This window comes from Schistocerca piceifrons, chromosome 5 (assembly GCF_021461385.2).
Source record: "Schistocerca piceifrons isolate TAMUIC-IGC-003096 chromosome 5, iqSchPice1.1, whole genome shotgun sequence".
NCBI lineage: Eukaryota > Metazoa > Arthropoda > Insecta > Orthoptera > Acrididae > Schistocerca > Schistocerca piceifrons.
This window is the reverse complement of record NC_060142.1, coordinates 358,530,710-358,552,494: the sequence shown is the minus strand read 5'-3', so window position 1 is coordinate 358,552,494 and position 21,785 is coordinate 358,530,710. Positions and strand designations below refer to the sequence as shown.

The window sequence follows — 21,785 nt, the reverse complement described above, 5'->3', positions numbered from 1 at the left end:
AAATTACTGTCATCAAAATTAAAAGGTGGACTCTTCTCCTCTACAATAGACCTAACGCATGCATACCTCCAACTTCCCCTTGATGCAGATCCCAACAGTTTCTTATACTTAAAACTCCGCAAAGGCTTTAGGATGGGAGCATTAACTATTTAGACGACATCATTGTAACAGGGAGAACTACGGAGGGACACCTTCGCAATCTGAATTTATTCAGTGTCTTGGCCTAAAATGCACAAAAGAAAAATGTTGTTTTTTCCAGCCAGGGATTGAGTACCTCGGTCACATCATTTCCAGCTAAGTCATTCGTCCACTCAATAAACATGTCAAAGCCATAATCATACTTCCCAGGCCAACGACACTTAAGTAACTTCGTTCATTTCTTCAGCTTACGCGCAGCAGATACAGAAACCATCTACTTGTCCCAGCAATGCAAAAGGGGTGCATTTCCAGTAGACCCCAGATTGCGAGCGCGCCTTTCAAACTTTGAAATCCAAGTTGTTGATAGCCCCATGCCTCACACCTTTTGATCCAATAAAGCAGATAGTTACTACACCGGACGCATCTGATACAGGCGTTGGAGTGGTCCTGGAACACAGAGAGGGGGATGGCTCTGAGCGCTCTGTAGCCTATGCATCGAAAACATTGACTGACACGCAACTCAGGTACTCCCAAATAGAAAGAGAAGCGCTGACCATCATCTTCACACTAAAGAAATTCGACGTTTTTGTTTATGGCACGAAGTTTCATCTCGTCACAGACCATAAACTGCTGATCTCCTTATTCAATCCAACAGCAAAGATTCCAGACCCGACTGCTCACCGACTACAGCGCTAGGCTTTATTTTTGGCGCGCTGCCAGTGTGAGATTCACTTCTGCAACACGAATGAGCATGCCAACGCGGATGCCCTCTCCCGCCTTCCATGGGGACCAGATCCAGAGTTCGAGAAAGAAGAAATTCTGTGTTTTCACGTCGATGAAGAAGCAGAAACCGCCATAAATTCTTTTACCATTACCAGCTCACGGGTCGCAGACGCAATCGGTAACGATGAGGTAATCCAATAAGTCCGAAGTGACATACTTCACGGATGGCCTGAACGACAACCTCCCAAGGCTTCCACGGCATCCCGTCAGTTCTTTAATGCCCGCCATCAGCTCATACTGACTGACGGAGTAATTCTACTCGTTTCCGACGAGAGACACCCCCAAAGTAGTCATCCCTTATTCTTTACGTCAGCACATCCTGCAACTACTGCACCAAGATCAGTGGAGGGTATCCTGAACTAAACTCCTGACTTGTAGGTTCACTTACTGGCTAGCCATGAACCAAGAGACTGAACAGCTCACCCAAACGTGTCCATCCTGCCATAACGAGCAGGCAGCCCCGCGATATTCATTTGCTTCTTGGCCACCATGTTGCTCGCCCTTGGGAGCAGGTACACATTGATTTTGCTGGGCCAGTGTTTAACGCCATTTTCTTGACAGTGGCTGATGCTTACTCCAGATTTCAGTACATTGTCCGATGCGATGCCACGTCAACCACCAACACCATCTCAGCGTTAGAAAAAAAATTTTGCGATTGAAGGTCTGCCGGAAGTGCTCGTAACGTACAATGGTCCACAAGTCCGTGACTATGAGTTTTGTACGTTGTGTGCCCAGCAAGGGATTCACCACATTCCTGTGTCTTCCTTCCATCCATAATCTAATAGAGAAGCCAAGAGGATGTTCCGCACCTACAAAACTCAGATGAAGAAATACCTCGAACACTACTCCACCGATGAATCACTAACTTTTTTTAGCAGTTAACAGGTCCACACCCATTGGAGACAAAAGACCAGCGGGACTTCTCCACGGACGGCAGCCTCGGACCCTCTTGATCCCGCTCATGCAGACACCAAGGCCTACCTTTGCTTGCTCCAAGTTCTGCCCTGGTACCTGTGGGCGGAAGGATTTGGCTGGCAACCAGCTGGATTCGAGGAACAATCGTCCAGCACTGGGGTCTGAAGGTTTTCCAGGTGCAGCTTCCGCACCGAGATGTTCTGCGACATGCCAATCAACTTGCTCGCTTCCCCAAGAGGGAAGAGGTGTGGTATCTACGACTATTAAAGTTCCGCACAGAGCAGCGGCTCGCTCCATTACACGCGGCCGAGAAACGCATTGTTGGCCGCATTTCGCCGTGCGCGGCCCGTTGCTAAAATCGCAGGCAGCCTTCGCGCTCGCGCGTGCTTCAAACCACAACGACTGACCACCCATTAACATTCAGCGATTGTCTGCTCGGAGTATGCAGCGACGCCAGCCGCCGGCGCCTTTAACGCCTTTAACTATGGCGCCTTATTTAACGCCGCTACTGACATTTACAAGCCAGTTCTCATCGTGCTATGTTATACTCCAGAACTAGGAAGTGCTACGCTGCGGTGGACCTGTTGTCCGATGTTGATTTGGCTGCGCTCTGGACTTAGAATCCGATTGCTGTATTGGAACTTGGACTTCATCGTTCACGTCAACGGACTTGTGATTTCCGCCGGAATTCTGGATTTCACTTGCACTTCCTGGGCAATGGTATAACCACCATCATTTCCATAAGGTGTTAATTTACAACTTGGCCCTTGGTAACAGAATTATTTTGAATCAGTGATGTGTCAATGAACTATGGAACGTCGATATAGTTATTGTATTATTCCTGGTTATAACAGTCATTTACTTATCTGTTGATGTTCGCAGCAACACAGTCATTAAATTTGAAAAAAAACTTTCGATTTCTGTTTTAGTTTCTGTAGCATTGCGTTTCGGACTAAGTAAGACCTTGATTATATTCTTTCGTTTTGCTTTACCCGGCACCACTAACGGATTATTTATCCATAAAGTTTCCTGGTCCTTCCAATACAAAAATGGCACTCATCACTTGGTAATTCATTCACTTCATTCCCGCCATCATACGATTGTTAATTCACTAGAATAATCAGCAGCCTCGACTGTTTCTGCTTCATCACCGCTGTCAAAGAAATCAGCATAATCTTCTTCGTCAGATGATTCCAAACGACGGCGCTCAATTTAGTCTGTCGTCAATCATTTTCCGTGTGCAAACCTTGAAGACAATAGGAACAGTGCAATACTAATATTCAGTAACTAAATAATCATTCACTCGAAGTGTAAAAGATAGTTTCTGATCTTCAAAACGTTCAGTAGATTTTATGCCACATTTACTTACGCAGTGCCGTCTCAGTGTAGTTGTCCATTTCACAGAGAAGTCGCAGCTGTTATGAAGGGTCTTAACAATGTGACAGCAGTGCAGCTTGTCGCCTTGCAATGTCATCGAAGCATATCTAGCACCGTTGTTGTGTGCTTTGCGCGCTAACTTAATTACGGAAAGAAAACTGGATTGGCGGCACTGTATGCCGCCATGCGCCCGCCGCAGGGTTATGTGAGCATTAAACTTGATTGTAGCGAGTACTTTAGTGAATTTGTGTTCCATTTGTTGCGAGTTGTCATCGCTGATAGTGGTGGTGAGTAATACACTCTTCAGAAGCAAGCGAGACACATAATGTGCAGGATACACGCTTTCTTCAAGCGGAAAGCACGCTCATGCGCGTACCGCAAATGTCATTTCGAAACGTCAACAATGTAGTCCTAGTTTGTGCCTCGACATGCGAGAACCGATTATTCATTTGCATTCATGGTTTTATTTGACCGCAAACTCGCACTGCACAAAGCGAGTTGTGTGCTGAGTCACATTTTTGGATACTGAGGAAATCCCACCTATCACTGCACATCGCAGGTTCGGTGAGTGAAACTTAATTTTGACAGTCAGATCACTATTTTATAAAACGACAAGGCCACAGAGCAGATGAGCGGACCACTGAGCCCACATAACCCATAAATTTCATGATCATTGTAGTTCATATTCAGAGTCAGGCACATTTATTGTCAGAGTGCATTTACGAGGATAATATAAGTTCAGAGTTTAATGAGAGTAAAATACCTTAAGAAAGTGCTACATTGTGATTTCAGACAGGTTTAACAAATAAAGTCAGATGCGCTATATTCTGTGATCATTTGTTCTGTAATTACAATAATAATTCTAGTACAGAAATTGTTTTCTAAACTAACAAAGATTCGTAACTTTCAAGGCCAACATGTAACACAAAGTCATTTTGTCACAGTCAGATAGCGTGCGTAAAATTTATTGAATACAGTCTCGCAGTCGTATTGTTCGGTCGTCCGTTTACTCTGGATTTCACATCGTGTACCTTGAGCTTCAATTATTTCTATTTTAGTCTTGAGATATTTTCATTCAACGTTTCTCAATTGCTCATCTTTGCATATTTTGCCGTGTGACTTCGCAATAACACGAGTATTAAAACATTTTTAAAGTATACCTCACTAGGCTTCAAAGTGGCACGGTTACATGAGACTATTGTTTAGCATAGTAACCAAGTATCTGTAAAGAACGGTCAGAACGTCCTACCAGTCCAACCAGTCCCCAACGACAGAAATCCGCTCGTTGGTTATGGATTCGCTCGAAAGCCGCTGTGTGAACGTTCTCATCGTTGGAAAATCTCTTTACCGTGGACGCGCTTTTAGCTTGCCAAAAAGATGAAAATCACATGGTTTATGATATGCACTTCCCAATCAGTATTATCCACCTCTGTGCGGCACCATTTCGCTACCGCTAGACGCGACACTGCATACCGCCAGAATTCAGAATAAATATTTGTGCAATTAAAACGTTTTGCCCATAAGAATTGTTCTGTGCCACGTACTTTGGAGTACGTTTTCAGCTGTCGCGTCTTCTCACTCCCACACTGCGATGTACTGTTATAAGAGATGTGGCTATAAAATAACGGGATTATTGCTGTAAAACATTTTATTTCAAAAACATACATATTTACTTACTGTCGTCCTCAGTATAATACCCTCTTCTATTTCTACAACTCTCCACGCGAATTTTCCATTGATGGAAACAGCCTCTGTGAGCTCCTTGAAGAGACGTGCCGCTTTTTCTTTCGCTGTTTCAGCGGAATGAAGCTTTGTTCCTTTGAATGCAGATTTGACCTTGAGAAATAGATAAAAGTCACATAATGCCAGGTCAGGTGAATAATGTGGGTGGTCTAACTCTGGGATGCTGCGCTTCGCTAGAAAGTTCTTAAGATAACCACACGGTATGAGCATAACTCTTGACTTGTTCTTCCTCATTTCGGATCGATTTCCTTTTTTTTTTTTCAATTTACTCACGGAGTTAAGCAAGAACCTCAGGATAGTAGTGTTGCTCAATAATTTGACCTCCAGGAACCTAGTGAAGGTCCACAATTCCATGAATACCGAAAAAAATTATCATCGTTTTCAGTCTTTATTTCCTCATTCGAGCTTTTTTTAGCTCTCGGTGAAGTTGGGCCTATCCAACGTATCAAACAGCGCTTCGTTTCTGGATCGTAAGATGTTATCACTCTTTCAACAATATAAAGATAATTTTCAGTGGTATCCAAATTGTCAATACAAACATTTTCACGAGCTTCTTTTTGTTCGAGAGTGACAATTTTCGGCACCACTTTCGCACACACTTTTCTCATGTTAACTTGGTTATGTAAAATTTGTTAATTCCTACAGTTTCAGCAATCGATCGCATACTTAACGGACGGTCAGATTGTCTACTTTTTCGATATTTCCATCCATTTTTGATATTGAATGGTGTCCCAGACGTGAGTCATCCTCAGCGTCTTCTCGGCCATCTTTGAAACGCTTGTAACATCACTCAAAAACTCGCGTACTTGATAAACAGTCTTCGCCATACACTTCTTTTGTAAAATACAGGTTTCAGTAGAAGTTTTTCAAGTTTCATGTGACACTTCACGACAATTCGTTGTTCTATTATTACTCTTATAATTTTTCCAACAAAACAAAAAACAGCTCGTACGCAAACGAAGGCCGCGGCCTCAGTCATTTGTGAACAGACACCAGAGATGCCGCACTCGACTGAGAAGGCTGCCCGCGTCACAGCTATTGGTCGTTTTTGGGGCATGCGTACTTACTCTGTGACAACGTCGGTCCAGTTATTCTATAGCCACAACTCTCTACTCCACGCGCCACTCTTGTTGCGCCGTGATCTTAGCATGGGACGGCATGTGTGAAGTCGCTACGTAGAACGGCCGCCAAATTCTCGCCAGCGCTCCACGCCACAAGTCTTGCTGCCCAACTCCATCAGTAAACTGCTCGGTTTTAGTCGACACAAAGTATGCCAGACCGACTTTGGTGAAAAGAACTATGTGCGCACTGGCACAGCTGAGCTGAATTTCCAGACTACATCATACTGTTCCTATACTGGAAGCACCTCTCAGTGTGCTTCACCCTCGTACAGGCAAACCTGTATAAATGTTTGTAACTATTCTACATCTTTGTTATTATTTATTACATACTGCTCCTCTCTATTTTAATTCTTGTGAAATATGTCTCATATACTCAGTAAGATAAATTTTTATGGACGATGTCGGTCATCCCAGTAAATGATTTACTTGTCATTTAATTTAATCCGAAGTCAATAAGTAACTACCATATTTAAGCTTGCTTCTAACTGATTATTTTGTCACTAAATATGTGGTGGAAACGCAACGCATTTTCTGGATTCAATACCACAAACCAGTTATAAAGATAAAACCATTGCTATCATATGACGGACAGAAAAGGGCTAACTAATTATTAGCCGATTATTAAAGACCACTAATACAATCGGCAGTCTCCGCCTAACTTATCTTCACTGACTCCAATGGGCCCTTTCGTTTCACTTTTTTTTTAATTAGAAGTTTTTATATAGGCTCTGCTTAATATTTATAGTAAGGCTTCCCACACTCTACCACCTGAAACTGTTCGTTATATTGAATGCTTAAAGTGTGATGCTATTCGGCGCATCAGCTCTCCGTCAAGATTCAAACTGAGATCAGTCTCGGTCCGGCACACAGTTTTTATCTGCCAGGAAGTTTCATATCAGCGCACACTCCGCTGCAGAGTGAAAATCTCATTCTGGAAACATCCCCAAGGCTGCGGCTTAGCCATGTCTCCGCAATATCGCCGGCCGGAGTGGCCGAGCGGTTCTAGGCGCTATAGTCTGGAACCGCGCGACCGCTACGGTCGCAGGTTCGAATCCTGCCTCGGGCATGGGTGTGTGTGATGTCCTTAGGTTAGTTAGGTTTAAATGGTTCAAATGGCTCTGAGTACTATGGGACTCAACATCTGAGGTCATCAGTCCCCTAGAACTTAGAACTACTTAAACCTAACTAACCTAAGGACATCACACACATAGCGGTCGCGTGGTTCCAGACTGAAGCGCCTAGAACCGCTCGGCCACACTGGCCGGCGTTAGTTAGGTTTACGTAGTTCTCAGATCTAGGGGATTGATGACCTCAGAAGTTAAGTCCCATAGTGCTCAGAGCCATTTTTTCCCCGCAATATCTGTTCTTTCAGGAGTGCTAGTTCTGCAAGGTTCGCAGTAGAGCTTCTGTAAAGTTTGCAAGGAAGGAGACGAGATACTGGCAGAAGTAAAGTTGTGAGGACGGGGCGTGAGTCGTGCTTGGGTAGCTCAGATGGTAGAGCACTTGCCTGCGAAAGGCAAAGGTCCCGAGTTCGAGTCTCGGTCGGGCACACAGTTTTAATCTGCCAGGAAGTTTCATGTCAACGCACACTCCGCTGCAGAGTGGAAATCTCATTCTGAGATGAGTGTGTGCAAATTCCATTGCGCCGGTAAAGCGAGACTGTCCTCTATGTGAGAATAGTATGCTGTGCCAGGTGCTGCTGATGGAGAAAAATAAATCAGATACTTCTTTCACTGCCGCTCTTTCTTCATTGGCTGAACTGAAGTTCACGCTTCAACACCTAAACGCTAAGAAACGAACGTAAGGAAGTTTCAAATCAGCACACAGTCGACTGCAGAGTGGAAAGTCATTTGGAAACAGTCCTCCAGTATGCGGCTAAGCTACATCCCCGCAATATGCTTTCTTCCAGGAATGCTAGTCCTGCAAGGTGTGCAGGAGAACTGTGAGGTCTGGAAGGCAACAGATGAGCCACTGGCGGAAGTAAACCTGTCCCGAGGGTTGTGAGTCGTCTCTGAATAGCTCAGTCGGTAGGGCAGTTGATGACGAAAGGCAAGGGTCTCAGGTTTGAGTCTCAGTCCGTCACACAGTTTTAATCTACCAGGAAGTTTCAAATCATCGCCCACTCAATTGCGAAGTGAAAATTAATTCTGGGAACGTAAAGATAAACTTCGCCAAATGTCAGGAACGGTAACAGCGTGAAGTAGAGTAAGTTGATCTGCGACCTACCAAGAGAACTCTTTGCTGAATGACGTAATACTGGTTCGCTGTCAAGACTGGAATATTCTTTTTACGAAACACTTTCAGTAAATATTTTTAACCTGTCGCTGTAAGTCTGGAACTAAACATACAGAAACAAACGTCGTCATCTGGGAAGGGCAGGAGGACGAAGGGGTTGCAGTTGTGCGTGGACGGATGTATTAGGGAGACCGGAAATTAGTGTTCTCTTTTACGTTAGAGTCATACAGATAATTTGAATTTTCTCATTTGGAGAAAACAAAAGAAGCGATCTCTTTTACTTGCTACAAACTTTCTAAAGTCAAGGTTGCATAGATATTTCTTTATTTAAAACAAACAATTACGACAAACTTCGCTGTCATCTTCAGGTCTTAAAAAATCTTTTTGTTATGAAACATTTTTATAGTTCAGTTATGTCGAACCTTTTATAATGTGCTGTTTTTATCCACACGACAACTTGGCGTGAGGTCCTAAAAAGATTTTTTAAGACCTGAAGACGACAGCAAAGCCTGTCGAAACAGATTGTTTTAAATAAAGAAATAATTATGCGATCTTGGCTTTAGAAAGTTTTTATCAAATAGATAAACTGTTAATAAGTCTCTATGTTTAATTAGTGATGTAATTACCCTAGTTATCAACAACCTTTATCCGTCTACATTTTCAATCCCGGATGCTAAAAATCAATTGGTTTTTGAGAAAATATCAGGAGACAGCAGTTTGGATATACACTATGTGATCAAAAGTATCAGGACACCTGGCTGAAAATGACTTACAAGTTCGTGGCGCGCCCTCCATCGGCAATGCTGGAATTCATTATCGTGTTGGCCCACCCTTAGCCTTGATGACAGCTTTCACTCTCGTAGGCATACGTTCAATCAGGTGCTGGAAGGTTTCTTGGGGAACGGTAGCCCATTCTTCACAGGGTGCTGCACTGAGGAGAGGTATCGATGTCCTTCAGTGAGGCCTGGCACGAAGTCGGAATTCCAACACATCCCAAAGCTGTTCTTCAGGATTCAGGTCAGGACTCTGTGCAGACCAGTCCATTACAGGGATGTTAATGTCGTGTAACTATTCCGCCACAGGCTTTGCATTATGAACAGGTGCTCGATCGTGTTGAAAGATCCAGTCGCCATCCCCGAATTGCTCTTCAACAAAGGGAAGCAAGAAGGTGCTTAAAACATCAGTGTAGGCCTGTGCTATGATAGTGCCACGCAAAACACCAGGGGGTGCAAGCCTCTCCATGAAAAACACGACCACGCCATAACACCACCGCCTCCGAATTTTACTGTTGGCACTACACACGCTGGCAGATGACGTTCACCGGGCATTCGCCATACCCACACCCTGCCATCGAATCGACACATTCTGTAACGTGATTCGTCACTCCACACAACGTTTTTCCACTGTTCAATCGTCCGATGTTTACGCTCCTTACATCAAGCCAGGCGTCGTTTGGCATTTACCGGCTTGATGTGTGGCTTGTGAGCAGCCGCTCGATCATGAAATCCAAGTTTTCTCACCTCCCGCCTAACTGTCACAGTAGTTTCAGTGGATCCTGATGCAGTTTGGAGCTCCTGTGTGATGGTCTAGATATTAAGACCATCTTCAACTGTCGTCGGTCTCTTGTCAGTCAACAGACGAGGTCGGCCTGTATGCTTTTGTGCCGTAAGTGTCCCTTCACATGTCCACTTCACTATCACAATGGAAACAATGGACCTAGGGACTTTGAGGAGTGTGGAAATCTCGCGTACAGACGTACGACACAAGTGACACCCAATCACCTGACCAATTTCGAAGTCCGTGAGTTACGCGGAGCGCCCCATTCTGCTCTCTCACTGACTACTGAGGTCGTTGATATGGAGTACCTGGCAGTAGGTGGCAGCAAAATGCACCTAATATGAAAAACGTATGTTTTTGGCGACGTCCGGATACTTTTGAGCATACAGTGTAGTCCAAATTTTCACATTTTCGCATTTCTTGCCATTACAAAATGTTGTAGTGATCGATATAAATGGCAATCCTATGGCGCAATATAGGGCGAGTATGATGGGTGAGGCAATACCTCCCACCCCAACACATTAATTTTTTCCAAAATTCGTCTTCTACTGTGCTGTTTTGCTTTATCTTGTAGTAGAATAACGCCTGTTGACAATCGTTGGGTGTTTTTCAGTCAAAGACTGATTTACTCGATTCAACTGTTCGCAGTAAAAGTCTACGTTCACAGTTTGTCTAGGTTACGGCATTTGAAAATGAACGACCCCGTTAGTACTCCACCAAACACACAAAAACGCAGTTTTGTGGTGTAAACCCGACCTATCGGTACTTCGTGGAAATTGATTCGGAGAGAGCCACTACCTTTTGCGTTTTGGATTATCACAGGACACATTTGTCACCGCCAGCGATCAAGAGATCACAAAAAGCTTCTGTGTTGTGTCCTGAAGCAATAAGTCGCATGTGGTAGATTGGTTAGCTTTGTTTGTCTTTACTAATCTGTTGCAAATATTCTTGGATGTTCAGCCAAGATTGGTTAAGAGTGTTTGACAGTTCCTCGATTGTTTGGTACGTAATTGTTTCCACTTCCGGCCTTTAACATGCCATTGTCTAAAGCTGTCGGTCATCGTGACGGATAAGAGTCGGAAAGATCAGAATTACCGGATTTGGACTTAGAAGAGCCATTTACGAATGTCTAATGCACGTGTATAAACATCGCAAATGCTTTTGGTAGCAACTGTTGCGTTATTATCCTTGCAAAACCCAAAAAGCATACGATGCCGGATATGTACCTCTTCTGGCATTTGGCCGACAGTTTCAATATGACGTTAGAATGTCTCTGGTATGTCTTTGAACTACAATGTGTGGTGATAAATGAAAAGCCAATATCAATATGCGCATAAACTACATTACTTTCCAGTCACCCCGACAAATACAATCCGCATGCAGTACAGAGCTCTACACAGCCACGCCGAAATTTCACTGGGCAGCCAAAATTACAGGAAGGCACTAGCTGTGACGTTAACAGCAAGTAGCTCCTCCGCCACTGAAACCAATGCAGTGAATCTGTCTCCCTACAGTCTCGGTAGAAACAGTTTCGTGATGCGCCACATTCAATCGGCGCAATGGTACTCACCGCGGATGACCCCGTATGGATTTGCAGATGAAACATTCTGTCTGTCAAGCACTTGTGGTCGTCCTGTGGAGCAGTTTAAGCGTGGAAACATTGTCTCTACGACACGAAAAATCCTCCTAAACACAAATTACCTCGGAAACCCGAATTGTTATGGACTCTCCCGTGCGTCTTCCATCGATTATCGTCCCACTTTCAAAGTCAGTTAACTTGTGACGTACTGCCATATTCAGTGCACATCTACCTGCAACAGCCTGCTCAGATTTCGTGCCTACTCTCACAGGTACACTTCATCTAGTTCTGATGTTCGGGCTTGATGCACTAAACTTCTTTAAATAAATGAACTCTTCGAGTGACTTTTGTCCATTCCATTTACTGTTTACCACTCAACTAATACTTTTACTGCAGGAATGTGGTGCTGCGTCTACTGGTACCTATGAGTGTGTAGGACTGCATGCCACCCTGATGACAGCAGTGACGCAGCATATACACTCCTGTTGACACCGAAACATTGGGGAGCAATCGTAATCGATGACAGCTCAGCCAATGCCCATAACTCAGGAACGTTGGCTGGAGCAGAATTCAAGGTAAGCTCGATGACGTCCCTTCTTCTTTTTGTTCTAATAGCTATCCATTTCGGATGCTGTGACCATCATAGCTACATCACTTTTCGTTGTTCGAAAAAGTTTCTCGCTGGTTTGTGAACTGTTGTTCTTAAGCTTCCTAGCAAAGACGTTCTTCTTCTGCTTGGTTTCTTTTATCAGGTATATTTCATTGAAGAATCTTCTACAGCAATTTATCGCTGTTTCCATTCCTCATTAGGTGGCAGAGATGTTGCATTTTACTGCGCCGAGGATTCCTTTTTGCTTGTTTTTTCGGAGCATGTCGTTTTAATAATTTTATCTGCCCATGATACTTCCTGAAATGCTTCAATTCGTCCTCCCCCGCCTCTCCCCTCTAGGTCAAAATCCAGCTCTCAGCTCCATAGAAAAGGATGGGAAACATGTAACAACGTAAACATCTTCGATTGGAAGCTTGTGGTTGCTGAACACACTTATTTTACGAAACGCAGCTCTAGTTATCTCATTGGTTTTTAACGTTAGTTCCTAGATAAATGTGTTTGTTTCCTTGTTCAATAATCTTACCACTACTGTTTGGATGACAGTTTGGTATGTCTTTCTTGCTGACATCCTAGATGTGCTAAGTAGGACAGAGTTCTGGTGACTTTCAGGTGAAAGTGGGGGAGGGGAGGGGGACTTACAAACATTCCATGTCCGAAGAAAATCTCTCAGAGCTTTCTGATCCAGTTACACTATTTCGAAGGGATGGCTGATACACTATGTTGCTGAAGGTATAGGTCGCCCACGAGCAAACACATGCGCATGAACGTACGTGGGACCTATCGCTTCATTTGGTGTTTTTTACCCAATCGCTCAAGTCATTGGCGGCTACCATCGCGTACCGCGGCTTAGTAGTCCAGACGGCCTTTTCCAACGCTTAGTACATCCTTACATCTGTTGGACAGTTACTTCTGTACTCCATAGGACAACTTTAGAGGTAGTGTATCGCGTGTGACGGGCATCAACGATCTGGAAGCGATGAAATGCCCTGATAACACGCTTATTGCCCATCCTGACCTCGACTACCTTATCCAATCACATTACACTCCGAACTGTTACAATTTCTGTGTCGTCCTCTACTACTTAGCAACTGCCTCTGCTGGAATTGGTCACGAATGTGTACTTTTGTTCCCTTACGTAATAAACTGCTGATAGAGACTTACAAGCAAATGATTTTGATATTTGAGCTAGTGTAAACGATGTCTAACGGAAAGGACCTGCAAGTGAGACTCCATCTTGATAGCTGCGTTCTGTCAAGAGACAGCTTGCTCAAACGTTGCAGGTGAGATGAGAGCGCGGTGTCGTACCTGCGGCAGGACGAGGTTGCCCGAGTACTCCGGTATGGGCAGGTGCGGGCTGCCAGCGCGGAAGACGGCGGAGCCTGGGCAGTCGACGTTGTTCCACCAGTCGCAGGTGCCGATGTCCTGGTTGAACACCGACCCGTTGGGGCACAGCGCTGACGACTTGGGCACCGGCGACGGACCCGCACACACGTGGAACACCTGGCAGCGCGTCTCCGGGTCGGCGTGGTACCCTGCAGCATGTAACAACATCCCATCTCAGTGCTCGGATAAGCATCGTTGACGAGCACCGTCCGCTAGCGCATTTGTTCCTGCTTGATAGTGTATGTTTTTCTGGTGACAGAATTGCACATTACAAAGAGTGAATAAAGTGTGAGCCATTTTCACATGTGGCTCTGCGTCTGCATAGTGCACATCTAACAAAGTGATCTTTTCAACTTGCCACAGGTACGGGATGGACAGTGGCTAGTATGGTTGGGGGGGGGGGGGAGAAGGGGGGGTGGAGGACCAACAGCTGCTCTCATCAAGGCCACTAAACTTGTAGGTATATCGGTGCCATCATTCATCCTATGAGGGATACACGACAGGCGGATACAATGACAGATCCTAGTGGCAGTCATCCTGCAGTGGTAGACAGTATGAGTAGGAGCAACAACGCCCAGCCTACGAATAAGCGCCCAGTAAACCTATACAGGGTGTTGAAAAAAAAAGAATTCTGTATTTTGAGAGGTTGCGTTCTAAGATGCGTACCTTAAAAAGTATGATCACTTGTTTATCTTCCTGCTGTGAAACACATCTCTTCTACTGCAAGCTATTTGCTGTTACGAAAGATCTACAGAATGTGGGAAACAAATGAGGGCACATTTCTCTGTTATTGTCCGTGGATGCAGCATGCAGTAAACATCTGTTAACGTTGTTACTGTGAGCCGTATTCACAGTTCTGGGTAAGTGCAGAGCATACGTTAATTCTAATGGAACCAGATCGTATTTTGATAAAATTGTGGCACTGCCTTTACATTTTAGTTTTATCGTTGCATTAATCAGCGTAATGGAAGTCTATTATTCCTCTCGGGATATGGCATCCCGATCTTCTGTTAGAGTCTGGCACATGGAAGGTCATAATAGATCATGTCTACCTATCACAGATAATAGACTGTACAGAAGTGTTCTATTGCATTTGAATTTACAATGATTGTACTGTATTCGTTTATATGTGACTGTGTATGTTCTGTCTTCAAAGTACGTGTGTGGGTCAGTGTGTGTGTGTGTATGTGTGTGTGTGTGTGTGTGTGTGTGTGTGTGTGTGTGTGTGACTGATGGGAGCACGTGAAGTATAACTGTTTGTGTTGTTGATGTCGAAGGCAGACAATGGAGAGCGCATACTGCAGCTCTGAATCATTGACAATATTCCCCATAATGTATAATGTCTTCATCTCCGTCTTCACTCTCCCTCAATCCCTCTTTCTCTTTTATGGCCACAGTCTCTCATTGACCATCAATATCTCTTCTCTCTTTGGCTCCCACTGCCGTTGTCTTCATTTATCTCTCTTTCACTGCAACTCTCTCTCTCCCTGCATCACTGTCTCCTCTCTCTATCTCTCCCACTGCAACTGTCTCCTCTCTTTTCCATCTCCAGTGTCTCTTTGTTACTCTAGTTCAGGACAAAAAGCGCAAATATGTTTGCATGCCGAAATTTTTGGTGAGGAAGGCGGAAAGAAGATTGATGCAGCTTGTCCTCCAATTTCCTTTACAGTTTTTAAAAGACGAACGTATTCGCCTTTTTTTGCTCCGCCAGGAGCATTTTTTCGCTGTTTTCCTGCTACAGCCGATAGCGCTATTTGTAGAAAACGGATTCCATACGTAGTAAATTTTTGACAGATTATTTATGTACTCAGGTACAGTAATATACTTTGACACATAAGAACAACAAGTAAGTACGCATAACATAAGATTAAATCATTTTCTTTATATTTTTTCTGGATGCTTCGCTCATCGATCGCCATTTATCGAAAACTGACGGCTTATGATTTGTATCTTTAAAAAGTAAAAATGTTATTAGAAATATTTTAGAGAATTTGCAGTTTTTCCAGTTTTACATAATTTTTGGCAGTCATTTCCAATTTCTTTTCAGGCTTGTTAAGATCTATTTTAGCCCATTTTTTTGTCGCTGCAGTACCACTTTGGCATATTTGTGTAGGTGTGAAGTGCCCTTTCTACAGAGATAGAGCATTATAAAGTTTTGCTGATGAAAAAATGCTGACTAAAAACTAATTTGGCTACCTCAGAGCCTTTCCATATGTTCACCACGTCAGTTAAAATTACATTTATACCTCAGGTTGGATATTAAGCGCATACGTACTGTAACTTTGAACCTCTGGATATCTGTAACGGATAATGACATCGGAAAGAGTTTCAAGGTCACCCAACAACATCGTCATGGGAGTATAAGGTAAAACTTTGCCATGAACAGACGTTATAGATGTGGCCATCCCGACAATTGATACTGTTGGTACCCAAAAAGCATGGTTTTTCGGGATTTTCTCAAGAACCGCCCATATAAGACTAACATGGCGGCGAGTGACTGACGTACGTTAGCTTGGCTCGCAAGTTTACGTGAAATCTGGAGGTGTTTTAAGCAGTTAGGCTAGTCTACATATACTAAAGCCGTATATCTAATGCCGAGTGTCGTATTTTACATCACATACTGAGCACCAATTACACGGAATCGCACTAAAAATGGAAAATCGCCGAACATCGCGCAGTGCGGCCAACCGCCAGGCCGGCGACAGCGCAGGCGTGGAGTCTACCCCGGGAGCTGCGGCCGCTCCGCCCGGCATCGCTGGCGTCGCCGCACTCGTGAAGGCTGAGGTGAGGTGAGTGCCGCGCTGCAGGCTAAGGAGACGCTCGGGCTTGTTGTCTAAACCATGACTGATGCTGTCACTGCAGCTGTGACGGACAAAATACAGAAAACTCTGGAGGCGAATGCGAGCGAGATCCGTGCACTGGAGACATCGTTAAAAGCAAGTGAGCAGAAAGCACGACTGCTCGAACAGAAATTGATCGAGAAGACGGACGAGCTCGAACAATATCAGAGACGCAATAATCTCAGACTGTTCGGCATTCCAGAGAGCAGCAGAGAGAACACAGATGAACTTGTGATAAACCTTGTCCAAGAAAAGCTAGGCGTGCAGGTGACTCTGAGTGACATTGACAGAAGTCATAGAGTGGGTCGTAAGTCGCCAGGTTCTACAAAACCAAGACCTATAATAGTGAAATTTATGTCGTATAGGAAAAGATCTGAAGTCTTCAGAGCAAAGAAGAATCTCGCGAAGTCGGGTCTGACAGTACGCGAGGATCTGGCCTCTGAAAGACTAAACATTCTGAAGAGCGCGATTTCGAAATTTGGGTTGCAGAACGAATGGACAAATGACGGCAGGATAATGGTTAAGACCGAAAACGGAAAGAAAACAATTTGCAGTGTAAATGAACTCGAAAGCCTGTGCTTTAGAAGCTAAATCACGTCTAATCTTGCTGCCACTAATCTGTATGTTTATATTGTTTACACTGTCAACTATAGCTTAACGATTGTATTATCAAATTGTTCGTTTCTCTACATAACTATTTTTTTTTGTCTCTAATTATTTTTTCTCGTGTAGTTTTGTTATTATTTGTATTATCAACTTTTCGTTTCTCCACATAACTGTTTTCATCTTTAATTATTTTTCTCATGTAGTTTTGTTAATTACTACATAAGGTGGTCTCATTTCCATCCTTAATTGGCAACCCACCATCATACTTTGGTTGTTATCCTCATAAGTGTAATTAATATCACGCTCTGCCGTTCCGTGCAGATTACTCCCGTTGTGTTTAGCGTAATTCCTTCCCCTGCCAACCCACGGCTACTTCCAGAACCGTTGCAGACCTCACTGACCTTGGCCGCAGATCCCGTTGCCTTCCTGGGGACCCACCCCCTCCCCCTCCCGGCCGCTTTCATTGCACAAAACTGGGAGGACACTCCCTCACCCCCCCCCCCCCCCCCTCCCTTCACACGCATTCCGCATTTCTCATGCCCTCTTGTCACCGCTAACCACGACCCGCAAACATCGGTCGGCAGCCTCCTCGGGCAATCAACACCCGAACGCACCAAGCTGCATATTGCACATGCAAATGTCCAGTCTCTGCCAGCTCACTTCGACGAGTTCAAATATATATTTCAAACTGCTGATATACACGTAATACTTTTGTCAGAGACTTGGCTCAAACCAAGTATTCCTACAACTTCCGTAAACCTAGATGGCTATATCTTTCTCAGGCACGACAGATGCAACAGACGAGGGGGCGGAGTAGGGGCGTACATACGCTCTGATTTGTCACCTACAGTACTACACACATCCGACAACAATGTAGATAAACAAGAGGAATATATGTTCATTGAGATCAAATCCCTTAACAGAAAGTGCTTAATATGTGTCCTTTACAAACCTCCTAAAGTGGGCGGGTTCGCCTGCTTCGAGACTGCCCTCTCTAGTCTCGAATCGTCATATGAACATGTAATTATAGCAGGTGACACTAACATTAATTTTCTGCGCAATAGTCCTTCCACTGGGAAATTCAAGAGAATGCTTTCTTCCTCAAATATGACGCTGCTTCAGCTGGCACCTACTCATCACACGACTACCAGCCACACTTTCATAGATATATTCGCAACGAAATCTCCAAACAGAATAATCCGCACCTCTCAAATATCTGCGCCCGGCATGTCTGCCCATGACATCATTTTCATGACGTATTCACTAGAATGTCCTAGAAAGAAACAAAAACTGTCTACATACCGAGACCTCAAACGCATAAATTTGCCTGAACTCGAAAGTGAGGCACAAGAAATAGTTTGGGCGATGACCTCTACTCCCCTCACGGACATAAACGACAAACTCCAGGATTTCACTAAAAAAATTACTCAACTATATGACAAATATGCTCCAATAAAGACCAGAAAAGTAAAAAGGCAACCTGCACCTTGGCTGACTGAAGAGCTAAAAGAGCTCATGAATCTCAGAGACGCTGTACATCGAGCATACAAGATACACCCTACACCTGAAAATCATACTGTTTACAAGCAGAAACGAAACAAATTCAGTCAAGCGGTGAGAAACGCTAAGCTCAGGCATGCCCGTACATTAGCTGACAATAGATGTAGACCAGCTATCCTGTGGAAAAATCTCCACAGTCTCGGTTTAGGCAAAATAAAAGTTACAGAAAATCCCATGGTCCCAGCTAAAGAACTAAACAGTTTCTTCACATTACCTACAACTTCAATTGAACCGCAAAAAAAACAGAGAATCATTGATTACTTCATGGGGATGAATGACTGTAGCAAAGAAAAATTCTATCTACAGCACGTCACTTGCAGTACTGTCAAGAAAGCCATAATGTGGATTAGATCAGCATCTACTGGACATGATGGCATCACTATCCAGATGGTAAAACTTATTATTGACCAACTACTGCCCTCTATGACAGACATTTTCAACGATTTATTAATCACAAGTGTTTTCCCTGAGGCCTGGAAACTGGGACAAATTAAGCCACTGCCCAAAAAGACATCGCCACAGCACCCTCTGACTACCGCCCCATCTGCCTTCTTCCTGCACTATCAAAGGCCTTAGAATATATAGTTCATGACCAGCTCACCAACTACCTAACTACTAACAACCTACTAGACGAATACCAATCTGGTTTCCGTAAACATCGAAGCACAACATCCGCACTGATAAAGGTGACAGATGACCTGCAACTTGCCATGGACAGACAAGAAGCGACTATCATTTGCTTCTTAGATTTCAGCAAAGCATTTGATACTGTCGACTTCGACATCTTACTAGCCAAACTTAGCGGTCTAAACTTCTCACCAAGTGCAGTGCAATGGTTTCGGTCATACATGACGTCTCGTCAGCAACGCGTCCCGTCTGGGAATACAAAATCACAATGGCGGCAGGTAGTGTCAGGCGTTCCCCAAGGCTCAGTATTAGGTCCTATACTCTTCTCTCTGTATGTCAATGATGTGTCATCGGTTCTGACCTATTGCAAATATCATATGTATGCTGATGACCTTCAGTTGTGTCTAAGTGCGAAACCAAGCAACCTCAAGAAAGCTATTGAAAATTTCAATACTGACCTCGATGCACTGTCAAAATGGGCACAGGACATAGGTCTAAAACTAAACCCATCTAAAACCCAAGCGGTACTTGTTGATCACTCTAAGCTCATTAGCCCAAAACATCGGGAATCCGTACCATCTCTTATCCTAAATGGAACAAATATTAACTTCTCTCCCTCAGCAAAGAGTTTGGGAGTTATAATAGATGAAAATCTAAATTGGACAGAGCACGTAACTGCAGTGTGCAAAAAAGTATCAGCATCCCTTCATGTCCTACAAAAATATAAAAAAACTCTTCCCTTTCGATCTGAAAAAGAAATTAGTACAAACGCTTATACTCCCAATCATTGACTACAGTGATATTATCCTACAAGGCCTCTCTCAGGAAAATTCGCGACGTCTAGAACTGGTCATGAATGCCTGCGTCCGATATATCTGTGACGTTCGACTTTTTGATCACATTTCACCAGCATAAGCAAAATTGTCCTGGCTGCGTGCAGACAAACGCAGAAATTACCATACACTCTGTGTCATCTACTGCCTTATAAACGTACACTGTCCCTCATATCTCTCCTCGTTTCTAACGCTCATGTCGAAACAACATGACAGAAACACACGTTCCCATTATAATAAAATCCTCTCTGTTCCACTGCATCGCTCAGTCACCTTCTCCAAGTCCTTTACAGTGGCAGGAACCCGACTATGGAATAACCTCCCTCGTTATGTTAGAGAACTTAAAAACATGTCCAGCTTCAAAAAACAGTTAATGACGCATCTACATAAGCAACAGTAATGCTTTCCTCTGTACGTGAATGCACTTCACCTCATTACTTCCCTCTTTCCCCCTCCTTAAATCTCCCTTCCCCAAAACTCGCTACACTAGTAAACATCTACTTTACACACCAAGATATTAATGTACATCTGCACAAATCTTCATTACTATTGCCAATTTTTCTCATGTTTATCATTATTATTTGATTTTTTGCTGTTATTATTATTACTTTTATCATGATCTGTATGTATAGCACCTGTTGTAAAATACTGCCAGCATTTACTTTATTAGGTCTTAGTCATGTTTATCATTATTATTTGACTTTTTTTACTGTTATTATTATTGCTTTTATCATGATCTGTATGTATAGCACCTGTTGTAAAAATACTGCCGCATTTACTTTATTAGGTCTTAGTCACTACTCTTTATTCATATTGTCACTAGAGTAATCTAATTTTCTCATTTAAACTATTGTCATGAGGTAACTCTGATGTGTGAAATGCTGCATATGTGGAACACTGGACCGATGTAAGAGAAGGCCTGATGGCCCTAATCTGATCAGGTTAAATAAATAAATAAAATAAATAAGAAAAAGCTGCTTTTATAAGCCGCCTAATGTCCACTCTGGACGTCACCAGATACAAAAGAAGTAAGCGATTTTTTTCTATTTGCCTGGGCTGGAGGAAGTATATAGTGTTTATATTTTGACACTAGGATAGCTACAGCATGCCTGTTCTTGCGATAAGTATGTAAATGGTTGCTAAGTCAAGGGCTTATCTCTGTGATCAATAGAACTCGAGATACGACCCTCTAAAAATCGCATTTTCGTGCAGGCTTTTTGGAACATACTGGACCGATATCGTATGTAACGAAAATCTGCTTATTTACAAGCATTTACTGATCTGCACATTGAGTTCCATAGAAGGCTTCAGGTTTAGACCTACAGCGTGATATTTTCATCATCACAATCTATCCATCCATCGTCATCAAGATCATCATAATCAATTTTTTCAATCAGGCTTATAGTTATAAAACCTGTTGTAGTATTTTTAATGTCTTCAACTCACTTTCTCTTTCTTCACTTTCTTGATCTGTCCTCACTTCTCCATCTCCTTGGTCTACAGCTTTTAGTTTTCAGAAATTGTCTATATTTACATCCCTTTGTTGCTGTGGGCGCAAATTACGTACTAGTGCAGTAAATTTCGTCAAGGAGATAGCCTGTTCGAATCCCGCTTGCGGAAGAAAATTTCGAGAACATTATGCTAGAAAGATGTAAAATTACGAATTACAATAGCGTGTGCCAATGAAATGAAATGATCGTATTGCATTTATTGGGCTGGATATCCCCTTCTGGGTTCGGCCGCTATATTGCAAGTCTTTTTAGCTGACGCCACTTCGGCGATTTGCGTGTCAATGATGTTGAGAGACACACAACACACAGTTCCCTGCCAGGTATCGAACTCGGGCCTCCTTGCGTGGTAGGCGGTAACGCTACTGCA

General features: G+C 43.5%; 1 protein-coding gene across 1 annotated transcript in view; it reads right to left on the bottom strand.

Annotated features, from left to right (window-relative positions):
* Positions 1–21,785, bottom strand: part of LOC124798987 (flocculation protein FLO11-like) — a 56,216-nt gene that overhangs the window by 22,436 nt on the left and 11,995 nt on the right. The window contains exon 3 of the mRNA XM_047262524.1: positions 13,364–13,590. Coding sequence (XP_047118480.1) covers positions 13,364–13,590 — 227 coding nt within the window. The remainder of the gene's footprint in view (positions 1–13,363; positions 13,591–21,785) is intronic.